The 13,714-nt window shown below is 36.4% G+C and overlaps 1 protein-coding gene across 2 annotated transcripts in view; it reads right to left on the bottom strand.

Moving 5' to 3' along the window:
* Diaph3 (diaphanous related formin 3) overlaps positions 1-13,714 on the bottom strand; it is a 495,795-nt gene that overhangs the window by 138,936 nt on the left and 343,145 nt on the right. For both annotated transcript variants that reach the window (XM_052190840.1, XM_052190842.1), the window contains one exon: positions 7,765-7,900. In XM_052190840.1, the coding sequence (XP_052046800.1) occupies positions 7,765-7,900 (136 nt within the window). The remainder of the gene's footprint in view (positions 1-7,764; positions 7,901-13,714) is intronic.

Genomic DNA, 13,714 nt, shown 5'->3' with positions numbered 1-13,714 from the left:
AATTCTTATCTAGATTCAAGTAGTGATCCTACAGGGAACTGTCAAGGGGACAATGTACCCACAAGGCATATAAGCACTAACTGAGGGAAACAGTTATAGCTAAGGGTCAGTCTATATTAAACAGACATGATACCTGTGTTCATTTATGATACAATGGATATATATGATATTACCAAAAGTTATAGGAGGTATCCATACAGGATTATTGGGAAAGAAATTTACTGGCATGTTTTTTTGGTTGGTTGGTTGGTTGGTTGGTTGGTTGGTTGGTTGGTTGGTTTTATTTGTTTGTAGGACAGTATAAACAAGGTTAATCTGAGCTTGGAAATAGAAAAGTTATGGATAATGTTCATAAGACTGCAATGACAAAATTCTTATATGTAATTCATGCCACACCATTAGAATTTAAATTAGTTGAGTCAAAATTAATCTTATGATAACTGAAACCTAATCTTTCCGTTGTTTTGTTTTTTCTAGATAGGGTTTCTCGATGTAGCCCTGCTATCCTGGAACTAGCTCTTTGAGACCAGGCTGACCTTAAACTGAGATCCACCTGCCTCTGTCTCCTGAGTGATAGGATTAAAGGCTTTTGCCTTCACCTCACCTGCAGGCTTGTTTTTGCAGGGGGCTGGGTGAAATACCTAATCTTTTATTCCAAAATAAATTTCCTAAGAATTGGAGTCTTTCTCCTAAGCACATAGCTAACATTGAGCAATGCTCATAGGAAGAGCAATGCAGCATCTCTTGTGAAACAAGTGGAAAATCTATCAGCATAGGTGAGTCTCTTAGAGATGAGTAACAGTGCCACAGAAGGGGAGGAGGAGCGAGCTGCCTGGGGGAGGGGAGGGAAGGGAGAATGCAGAGTAAGGAAGAAAAGGAGATCAGTTCTGTTTCACTCCTGTTGTGCTGAAGAAGGCAAAGGGCCACCGCCTCCCTCTGGGCTTACACTCCACCCCACCCAGCCCCCAGACATGCTGACAGAGAAGAGGATGGCCTGTGACCTTACACAGCTACACAGAACCAACATGTAGTAATGCGTACAAAAAAATGCACTCTGACAGTCTGGGTTGTGAGCTTAGCCTTTAATAGTTAAGCCATCTCTCCAGAGCTTAGTCCTTCTGCAACTTGATATCCAAGAGAGGCCTACCTTTTTCTGAGAGGAAAAGAGAGTAGGAGAGACTTGGATGAGAGGAGGGAAAGAAAGCTAAGAACAGGATGTAAAGTAAGTAAGTTAATTAATTAATTAACTAATTAATTAATTAATTAAAAGAAGAAAAATGCACTCAATGAATCTCTGTAATTAACATCATTTGAATAAAAGAAATTTCTGCACACAAATAAGATATGTGTAAATCATAGATACTTGGGAAAGCTTTCTAACACCCTGAGGGCTCACAGGATAGAGTGACAGCATCTCAAGGGAAAACTTCATGAAGCTTAAATGCTGGGCACTTGTTGTACACAAGAGCATGCTGCATTTGTGCCCCTTAGTAAGCTTACTACTGTACAGATTCTGTACCTTAACTTTTGATATTAATAGCAACAGTATGGGGGCCATTTTCATCTTCCACAGGATTACTGAGCACTGGACTCTGCCGGACCCTGGCCTATTAAGATCACAGAAGATTCCCTTAAGTGAGTGACACTGTGCTGATATGATCCTCTCAATCCTTAACACAGATATGGGCAACCTTCAATCCTGAAGACCAAAGTGGAGCTTTAGGATAGCAGAGAGGCATGCCTAAGGTAAAAAGGGAAAATTTGCTAACACAGAGGAAGAGATTATCTGGCTTGGAACTTCTGACAATGCTAAAGAAGAGATAGTTGTCCCTCTCAGCTGAGGTCACAAGAACAATTCTTCATATATAGGTAAAGTCTAGTGTGCTGGTTTGAATAGAAATGGCCCCATAGACTTACGCATCTGAATGACTGGCTCATAGGGAGTCGCCCTATTAGAAAGGATGGCCTTGTTGGAGTAGGTGTGGCATGGCATAGTAGGAGGAAGTGTGGTACTGGGGACAGGCGTTGAGGTCTATGCTCAAGCCTGGCCAGTGTGTTTCCTTCTCTTCTCAATGTAGAACTGTCAGCTAACATGTCTGTCTGCATAAGTAAAGCCAGTCTCAATTAAATGCTGTCTTTGTCATTCTTGCCTTGGGTGGTCATGGTGTCTCTTCACAGCAATAGAAACCCTAACTAAGACATTTAGAGTCACCAATTACATGATTTTCTTTTCTTTTCCCACACCATGGTTATCTTATCAGTTGTCAAGGAAAAATATGATGATTAAAAAGATGACCTTTAGTCAGAAAATGCAAGCCTGGGCTACAATGACTTCAAGACTCTGTGCAAGTAAATTGAATATTCTGAAGAAAAGTTTCAAGATTTTTTTTAAATATTACACATGATAATAAACATATGCAGAGCTTGGAAGATTAAAAATGATAAATTAATGTTAGCAAAAGTTGTTATTACTAATGTTTTGTCAAAGATGGATGAAAGAAAATAGAAATGCACCCAAGCCAATGTAACTTAGTTTGTTCTACCATCCTATACAAAGAAATGACTAAAGCTATTGGCTTTTTTATATGCCTCACTCACTGGTAACATTAGAAAACTGAAGGCACTACTGCAAAAAAACTAGAATCTGTACAATTATGGAAAATAATATAAGCTTTATCGCATCTATAGAAGAGGGGTAACTGTTCAAACATTTCTGAAAACAAATACAGACAGAAACTGCCTATCTGTTGAGACTGCAGACACATTCCTAAGTGGTGTTTATGCAATACACATTTCCTCTAAAATGGATGCCTAATTGTTTAGCTGATCAAAACTGTGGAATGGAAAACAAAGGAGTAGTTTTGGCCATGTGGGTAAACAACAGATTCCTAAAAGCTAATTATCCGTTATTTAATAGACTGAGGCTGAACCAAATGAGACATTTAAGCCTAATAAATAATAGACAAATTGTAACCTAAAGACTAAAATATAGGGGCTGCTAGCATAGCTTTTATTGCTCCATTAAATAAGCTCTTCTTTACTTCCTCCACAAACAAAATTGCACAACACTGAGCCCATTTCAAGACCATTCTGATGTGCTATTGAAAAATTATGTGAATCATCTTACATAAGCAGGAAATCTTAAAACATAACATTTGAATCCTACTATCAAATTCCGTTTGTTTCTATGATTAAGAAATAGAAATGGCATTGGAAAAGGTTGCATGTAATTACATAAATCCATTATTCCCATTTATGTCATCCTAGAAAGAATTGCATAAGGATAGCTATGTATATAAATAAATACTGTCACCAATGCTCAACACTTTAAATAGATGTTTCATATTTTAGTATTTTCTATATTAAAATAATTCAAAATTAAACACCATCTTTAGTAATTCTATATGCATATAGTGATAAAATAAAGACATTTTGAAATTAATTTCCTCATTTGTTTATAAGATAGTATGCAAGCACTGCCAGAATCTACCAAACCTGTCTATGTGAGTATGCCAGAATTCTAGCTCCTTATTCTTCTTGAAGAAAGAATCAAGTGAACATGACTTTTAGCACTAGAATGATAGAGAGCCTACAGTCTTGTTTTCAGACTTACTACACAAAGGGAATCGTAAGAGTGAGTTAATTTCAGAAGAGATCTACCTCACAATTTTACTTTCATCCTATCAACAAAGCTCCATTTTGAAAGGACAGAGATAAAGAGCCCATGTAGATCTGATCATAGCTGTCCATTCTCCCTTCAAGGGAAGTCATCATGTGTGGTTAATAAGAAAGTGTAGAATTAAAATTACTCTATCATAGGTAGTGATTAGACAATTTGTATATCTGCAAAAAAATCTCGGTTCTTCTTTGCATGGTAACACTAAAGTCAGGAAGTCTGTGGGAAGAAGGCCTTGGTGAGCTCATGTCAGTTACAGGACCTCCTCTCTTGCTCTGTCATCTTCAGAGGTTATTGTGCCTTACACATGAAAATTAGACGAAATGAAAACTTCCTGTCCAAAGAAGTAACAAATACTAATATTAACTCAGTAGTTCACACTATTTTTATACCAGCAAGACCAGGCTAGAGATGACTACGATGGTTTGTGAAATAATATGTTCTATAGAAAAGCAATACTGGCAAAGAAAAGTTTTATATAAACTTTGAGCTGGCCCTCAGAAAAAAGATGCTTAAAGGTATAAAGTTCATAAGCAATTTCAGAAATAGAAGCCTGCTTATCCCAAGACAAACACCAGTCAGACATAGTGTCAAATCCTTGGGACTTTTTATTAAGCAACATTTTCAATTAGAAATTTGAGATAAAGGTAATACTTCCTTTGTTATATAAAACCAACTGTCAATACCAGCTCTGGGCCAGTCATTTCAGCATCTTATTTTACTTCATATAAACTGCATTTTGACCTTATGTACTTGGTTGTATGATATACTTATTCAAATGTTACATTTCTGTACAAAAGAGACAATGCTCATTTTTAGGTATCACAGCACAGAAGAAAAAAGCATCTTGCTTACTGATGAATGAATCAATGAAAAGTGACCTATATATTAAATCTTTAACAATACTAGTTAATAAGAGAAAATTACAACATATTCTCTTGATACAATATCAGTGCTCAGATTTGGCACTGAAAAGAATGATGTATGTATACCACAATGTTCTCTATCAGAATGCAATTAGATGCAGGTAAGATATACTGTTAGTAAATTCTATTTCCACTGCAGAAAGGCTTCAAATGCTATAAAAGGAAGGATTTCAGAAAAAGCACATTCAACATACATTAGAAAAGGTAAGTGTATATTAGTATCATTTAGGAAAAAAGCAAACCAGAAAGAACTAGTTTTCATTACCTTACAATTTGTTTCATTATGGTGGCCATTTTCAAAGACTCATGACTGAATTAACAACTGAGTTGCTTTGAAAGGGGAGAAATAGTCAGAAAAACTGATTTATTGTTGATTTTAAAAGATAGTGTTATTCACTTTGGTGAGAAAGTTTTCTATATGCCATGTAAATTGTAGATGTTCTTATATTCTTTAAATCAAGACAAATATCTAGAATTTATTCCCCAAATTTTCAATTTCCCAAATGACTTTAAAAGATAGAAAATAATTCAAAAGTAGCATTCTTACATCATAGCTTTCTATTGTGACTCTTGTAGCTAGTGACATTTATTATTACATTTAAATATTTATATGAAACAATATATTGTGGTTATAGAGCTTCTCCTCCCTTTACTTCTTCACAATCCTTTCTACTTCCCCTACTATCTGGTTCCACTCCTTCTGTCTCTCATTAGAAAACAATTGATCATCTAAGGGAAAATAATAAAATATAACAATATAAAAGAAGACAAAAGATAATACATCGTAATAGGATAAAACAAATAAATAGAAGGAAAAGAGGCCCCCAAAGGCACAAGAACAGATACAGGCACTGAAAACCTCTTGTCCCACACTCAGGAATCCCATAAGAGGGCTAAGCTAGAAGCCATAATATGTGTGTGTGTGTGTGTGCCCATGCAAAGCAACTGTAGGATAAAGAGAAAATGAGAGAGAGAAAGACACACATACATACACACACACATAGAGAGAGAGAGAGAGAGAGAGAGAGAGAGAGAGAGAGAGAGAGAGAGGGAGAGAGAGAGAGAGAGAGAGAGAGAGAAATATGAGAATGAGAATTAAAGGGTTGGTGGGGGAGCCCAGACAGGACACTGTGACACTGTGTCTGGTTTAATGAAATTTTCACTAATTTTTATTGCCCAGGGCATGCTTAGAAGAACATAGTACTTCTCTGTTCTTAGTCAGCAGGTGCACTACTTGTGACTTTAATGCATGCACAGCGTTTGAGAAATTCTATGGGTTGAAGATATTTCACTTAGACACATTTGTCATCATTTGCAGACTATGTCTTGATAGAGACTATCAATTGCTACAAAAATATCTAGGGGGTAAAATTCAGTAGGTTCCATGATAAACTGAGAGGCTTCCATCGTTTTATTCTTGCTTTTTAATTTTGAGAGAGGGTGTCATTATGTAGGTGATAGAAAGAAATTAAAAGAATATAGTAGGACAACAGAACATATGTCTTACACATATGGGGGTGGGAAAAGAGAGAGAGAGAGAGAGAGAGAGAGAGAGAGAGAGAGAGAGAGAGAGAGAGAGAGAGAGAGAGAGAGATTAAGCTAAGATTTTAATTTAAGATTATTCCGGAAGCATATTTTAACAGTCAGTAGTATACTTTCTGATATTCATTTTTGATAACACTGAGATATTCCTTGAACACTTTCTGAATTTCAAATATAAACCTGGCATTGGACTTAAAAACACAGAAGAGGCAGGCCTGGCAGGCAAACTTCTTACTCCACCCATTTGTCACCTAAGCATAGCATCCAGCTATGGAGTGTAAGGTAAGAGGGCAGCACCGCAGCACCGCCCCTCCCTGACGGTACACCACAGGTGAAGTTCTTGGCCTCAGTTGTAAACAACCAGAACTTACTAATGTTGCTGATGGACTTTTTTATTAAAACTTTCAATCCTTACTGCCTTGGAAACTAAAGGGTCAAATTGTTAAGGTTGAAAATAAAACTACAACCTAACATGTAGCTTCCCTAGCTAGTGGTAACATTTTTTTCTTTTACTGAGAACAGGTAATTTATATATATAATAAATATATATATGTATATAAAATATATTCTGATTATGGTTTCCTGTCCTCATATCCCTCCCAGTTCCTCGAGCACTCCCCTGCCATCTGCATCCACAAACCTTTCTGTCTCTTACAGAAAAAAAGGAATAGTCAGCTAAGGAACAATAAAGTAAAATGAGATAAATAAAAATCAAAACAGAATGTGACACATTTAACTTCACAAAATATAATAGATGTTTCTGTAAGGATGTAATTATATTTGTCAAGTTTCTCAAACAGTGTCCATTGAAGTTAGAACACATACTCTAGTGCAAGTATGGAAGCCAGGAGAGTGGGACCAGCCTTCCAGGTACTGTGTTCATTCACAGAGAGCCTACGCCCCAGTCAACACAGGCTATTTTTATGTAAACTCCTGATTCTGTGTCTTATTGTCTGGGAAGTTTCAGGATGGGTAGCTGAAGAATCCTGAAGCATGCTGGCAATAATATTGTCATGTCTAGAAGAAATGACATATTCAAATGTTTCTTTTTTCTACAGTTATTCATAGCGATTACAATTGGTAACAGTCTCTCCAGTCTCTGCCTTTCTTTGTCTCCTCTACCCACTGCATTCTTTCTTCTCTGCCTCCCCTTCAAGTTACGGGACTCAAGTCAGCCTCAAGCTCACACACACCAGGCAAGTGACAAACCACAGTACTTTGTGTCTCCTTTAATCAATGTCCTCTTTTCCTTCTGTGAATCTCTCCTATGCTGTATTCAGTGGAAGAAATCAGTCTATGTCCTGCAGAATTTCCTGTGGAGTTTCTTATGGATGTGAATGTTTAATGTAGACAGGCACTGTTGCAGACTTGTTATCCCAGTAATGATAAAGGAAGAGAATGCACTTGACTCACAAGTCTGCCAGAGCAGCAACCCTAGAAGAAACAACACACACTGGCAAAATAAAGGGAGGAAGGCCCGTGAGGAAAGAAATGCTTGATGGCTAATCACAGACACAAGCGAACAGATTTCTTTGTTCATCAAATTCATTCAAACACTGATGAAGAAGCACATGAATCTTCGGTGTGCACGGCATGAACAGGGACGGCACCCCGACTCACCAGTTTTCATTTCTAGTAAGCGCCTTTTCTCTTGCTGGCGTTCAAGTCGCTCTTTCTCTGCTCGCTCTTTCGCTATCCTGGCACGTTTGTCCTTTTCCACTGCTTCTCGTTTTTTGATGTTTTCCTTTAATGCTAGCTGATACAAATAAAATTTGAAAAGTTATTAAGGAACACCCATTGAGTGAATCCATTTCAGATAACATTTAGTTCTTAGAGGAGCAGCAGTCATATGATATGTACACATAAACCCTTGTTGCACATGTATCTATAAATAACCTGTTAGGTTCAAAGCACCTGCATGTAAGTGGAATTATCTAAAAGGGAAAAGATAGACAGAAACTAAAAATAAGAAGGCATTTAATATACAAATCAAATCTGCTAGCAAACATAAAAAGAATGTTAACTCCCTAAGATCTTTTCACATATGCTCTTTTATAAACTATTCAACGCTAAGGGAAGCAGATGAAGAAATGTTAAACAAGGATGAAGTCTCCATCTAATGTTCAAGAACCAATATTTTTTTATAGCGCCACAAAGGCAATTATATAAATATTTGAACCATTTGAGATGTAAATGAAGATTATATTCAATAAATAAATGAACAAACAAACAAATAAATAAATAAATATTTGAGGTGTCAAAGTCAGATCCTGTGACTGTTGATCAAGACCAATAACATGCTAATGAAAAGAAGATCTCAATGGATATGTGATTAGTTAATTAATTTCTTATTTCTAAGTTTTATATCAATCAAGCAATGCCTCTCATGTGGCATTCGTGTGAATCAGCAGGTAAAGGTAGAATTTTCTAAGTGCCAACAAACAGCATGGCATCATATTACATCAAACAGACTGCATTTCATTTAAGTGTCAATGAAAACAAACAGGTTACGTGTTAATTACCAATAATATTTTAAAAGCATACAATTAACTTACAAGTAAGTAGCCTAGTATTTTTCTTTGAAATGCAGTTCTAGTGATTGACCCCAGGGCTGTTGTAAGCAGGCAAGAGCTCTCTCTGCCAATTGAATGACATCCCCATTAGCTGCAGTGCTTGGGATTAAGAATGAGTACTCGCAGGTGGTAGTACAGACAAGCACTGAATGAAAGGCATAAGCTCTTGTTCCTGTTCCTGTCTGGCATTTGCATGTACACCTGAGGCAATCCATGTGAGCATCCATGAGTGTGGAGATCAGGTTCTGATGGCAGATGACTTCCTCAATAGCTCTTCGCCATATATTTTGAGATTCAGTCTTCCACTGAAACTGGAGCCCATCAATTTGGTTAGACTGCCTCACAAGTGAACTGTAGGGCAAACCAGAAAGCGCTGGGGATCTGCCTGTTTCAGGCTCCTCGGCACTGGGATTAAAGGCACTCTCCACTACACTTTCCACTGCTTTAACCTGGGTGCTAAGACATGAACACAGGTCTCAATCTTAAGAGGTAAATATTTAGTGGATTGAGCTATTTTGCAACACTAGAACATTAATGAGGAAAGAGAAGATATGAATTTGAAAAAGAACAAGGAGGGGCTAAGGAGAGCTTAGAAGTTACAAAAGGGAAAATGATGCTCTTATAAAGGCCAAAAGAAAATAATAAAAACAAGCAACAACAAAAGAGGCCCAAATCATGAAAAACAAACCAACCAACAAACATTCATCAGAAGAGTTATGAAGTAACTTTCTACTAGATAAAGCATTCCTCTGGTTTGATTAAAACTTAGCTGTAGAAATGAAGAAGCTGGCTAAGAGTGGTGGTTTGAAAAAGAATGGCCCCCAAAGGTCCACATACTTGAATGCTTAGTCATGGGGAACAGAACAGTTTGATAAAACTCAAAAGGTTACGAGATATGGCCTTGGAGTAGATGTGACCTTGTTAGAGGAAGTGTGTCACTAGGGTAGCTTAACTGAAAGGGCCAGCAAATATCTTCAACAAAATTATGGAAGAAAACTTTCCCAACTTAAAGAGATGAATATACAAGAAGCCTACAGAACGCCAAACAGACTGGACCTGAGCAGAAATACCTCTCGTCACATAATAATCAAAACCCCAAATGTACTAAACAAAAAAAGAATATTAAAGGCAGTTAAGAGAGAAAGGCCAAGTAACATATAAAGGAAGACCTATCAGAATCACACCAGACTTCTCACCAGAGACCATGAAAGCTAGAAGATCCTGGGCAGATCTCATGCAGACTCTAAGAGAACACAAATGTCAGCCAAAACTACTATACCCAGAGAAACTCTCAATCACAATAGATGGAGAAACCAAGATATTCCATGACAAAACCAAATTTACACAATACCTTTCTACAAACCCAGCTCTACAAAGAATAATAAATAGGAGGAAAACTCCAATCCAAGGAGGGAAACGACACCCTGGAAAAATTAAGATAGTTACCTTCTTTCATCAAACCCAAAAGAAGATAACCACTCAAATATAAAAATAACATCAAAAATGACAGGAAGTAATAATCACTACTCCTTAATATCTCTTAAGGACTCAACTCCCCAATAAAAAGACATAGACTAACAGACTGGATAAGGAAACAGACCCTACATTTTGCTACATACAGGAAACACACCTCATTGTCAAAGACAAAAACCACCTTAGAGTAAAAGGCTGGAAGACAATGTTACAAGCCAATGGTCTCAGGAAACAAGCTGGAGTAGCCATTCTAATATCAGATAAAATTGACTTTCAACCTAAAGTCATCAAAAGAGATACAGAAGGGCACTTCTTGCTGGTTAAAGCTTTGAGGTTTCAAAACCCGTGTTAAGCCTAGTATGTCTCTTTCTGCCCATGAGTCAGGATGTCACGCCCAGTTACTCTCCAGCACCATACTTGCTGAATTGTTCTCTGTCATGAAAATAATAACTGATCCTCTGAAACTTTAAGCAGTACTCCAATTAAATATTTTCTGTTATAAAACTTGTCACTGTCATGGCATCTCTTCACAGCAATAGAATACTGACTAAGGCATGAATGGATGCTTTGTGAGATGACATTACAAGCAGAGCAAAGTGCTCACCAAGGTGCTCAGCTTTAGAGATGAAAAGAGGGAGAGATAGTGGAAAGGAAATTAGAAGAGTTAAGGTGTGTTAATGCAAGGCCTTGAAAGAACCACACCTTCTCTGGAACCTTCTCTGCAAGGCTAATTAGAATTTCATTTAATATGAAGAATGTTTCAGGTTCAGGGCATAATTAGAATTTATCATGGGCTAATTTTAGCCCACTTAATAGCCATTGCTTGCCTATCTTTCTAACCTAACACCTTGTTAAAAATCTTTAAGAACATACAAACAGTCCACTAGCTTCCACTAACCAAAGGACTAATATCATCAGAGAGCATGAGACCTACCACAGAGACTTCCCTGTTTGCTGTCACTCCCTCATGCGGTCTTTACATCAGTGTATTTAAAAGGTGTCATGATTTATGATTTTCTTATTCAGATACTATAAAAGTTCATAAAACTATTACATACTGAAACATAATGAACAGAACCCATATTGTATTCTCAGGCCAGCATCACATACGTATGGCTCTATAAAAGTTATATTTTTATGCCCTCTTTGAGATGACAATTATATTTTTGAATGGACAGGTGAAGCCTGATGATTTAGACTTTTCCAAGCCGAGACAGGATCACTTTAGAAGTTTTTAGCATTAAACTATGAGACAGAACACTAAGACAATAGCATTATCCAAGTACTTCCTTTCCAACTGTTAACTCCCAAGTACTTATAGGAGTAGTTTTAGGAGACAGGGGCAGTATATCCTGTTAAAACAAATTAACTTCTTTGTTGTTCAAAAATATAAAAGGGGAAAAGGAAATATGTTCCAAATTCTCTTCTGTAGTATGAGTTGCTTTGCTATCTATGTAGCTGGTGCCTGGGCCTCATCACAATGCCCTGTGAGAAGGGAGCCTCAGGGACTGTTTCTCTGAGTAATAAACTATTCCCTGTCTCTGCTATGAGTCTCCTGCCAACAGCAGTAAGGGAAAGTCTCAAACTCTTCACAGTTTATGACTAATATTAACACCAAATTATTGCTAAACTAGAAAGTGATTTCTGTCACTCTAGATGCTTTCATAGACCATGCTGTCAATTCAAACTGGACACTGCACTGCCTATTCTGGAAGAATATGATCAAGAACTTGCATTGAAAGCCTGGTGTGTGGGAAAGGCAGTAAGTTGCATTGTAAGTGAGTGTGTCTCTATTCTACTAGGGTTGCATATGGTAACTGTCAAGTATAAGCCAATGGCAGATAAGCTAAGCAGGTAGAATTGGCAGTTCCAAAACCAACAAACAAGAATGAAGTGAAGCTTCCTCAAGCAAAAGTGCATAAGTGTATACATGTGTAGACACATATATGAATGCATAAATTTTGAGATGGTTTGGAAAGAGTAGATTGTGGATAAAAGGATATGCAAACATTCTGGAATAAAGCTATATATCTTGCTTGAGGATAATAAATAGAAACAAAGTACAGCATCAAATAAAGGATGTCAGCTTATTTATAGATTACATTAACTTCTAAAATTTTATAGTGTAAATTACACTTAAATGACTGGATACATCTCAATGTGAACATTTATTAGAACTTCTATTATCAGATAAAACTACCATACGCTTTTAGGGGCAAAGTTACTTTCCAAGACCTATGAAAATAATATTTACCTTTTGAAATATAATATACAGTAGTTCTCAAAGCCATTTTGTTTTAGGGAAAATGCACTATTGATTTCATTTAAAAGTCTACCTCATTTAAAACTTATTTTATTCTGACATTTTAACTGTTAGGAGAATTTAAGATGGAGGAACACGAAGAGGTGGCATATAAATAAGCATTTAGCTCTCAACTACCATCATAGCACAAATAGTAATTTTGGATTTTCTTGCATACCAAATAATAAGAAATAAAAGTAGCCTCAAATAGCAAAACTCAACAGAATGATTATTATCTTAGATAAAATGTTATGTAAATCCTAAATTCAAAGATCATAGGGGAGGTTGATTGAGAAATATAAACAGGTTGATCATGAGACAGACACTAATTCTAAGACGTGGTCTTGTGTGGACAAGCAGCAAATGCATACACCAGGCATTGTGCTCAACTACTTATTGCTGCAAGACATTCTCTGGGCATGCTTCCCCTGATGCAGTCTTGTACACACCATTCTGGAAAGATATGCAGATCTATTAGTCCACATTAGTGACCATAGGGGCTTTTGAAACTTTAGCCAGATTTTGACTGTTTATTTCAAATAAAACCAATAGCCAAAACTAGTTCCTAAGTCTCTCATACTTTTCATGACTATCTATACAATGATGCTCATGTATATTAATAAATACATGAGATCTAAAGTACATGCTTCTGCTAGCAAATACAAGACATTTAGGGGGAAACACAGAGCTCCTAATTAGTCTCACCTATAATTAGTTTTGTAATATAAATGATGTTAAAGCAATTCCTTCTTAAGTGGTTCAAATATTTATTATAACATTACATACATATTTATACTGAAATCAAAGTGGTCCAAAGTCAATAAATATAAACAAGTTTTTGAATGCATGAAGCTGTGTGTGTTTGTTGTCTGTAAAATTTAGAAGTGTCAGAGTGCAATGCCTTTTGAGTTGTGATTAATATTATAAATATTATCTGTGACTTAAAAAAAACTTTCAGCATCATTTGGGATAACTCATACTTTTTTCTTTCAAAACTTGTTAACAGTATTAATCTGACCTTTTAGACATAAATTGTACTTCATTTATATTACCTATATTATTGAATTTATTTTATTATTAGATTTTAAGTTGTTACCACTGTTTGGTTATGATGAAAAACATGGATATGAATACAAACAGTGTAGCAGTCACTACATAGATGTAAGAGTTCTTTAACGGTGCTTGTCATTAACTTGTTCCTAAATTAGTATATAAATATATA

Source organism: Apodemus sylvaticus, chromosome 8, assembly GCF_947179515.1.
Source record: "Apodemus sylvaticus chromosome 8, mApoSyl1.1, whole genome shotgun sequence".
Taxonomy (NCBI): domain Eukaryota; kingdom Metazoa; phylum Chordata; class Mammalia; order Rodentia; family Muridae; genus Apodemus; species Apodemus sylvaticus.
This window is presented reverse-complemented; position numbering and strand designations above follow the sequence as displayed.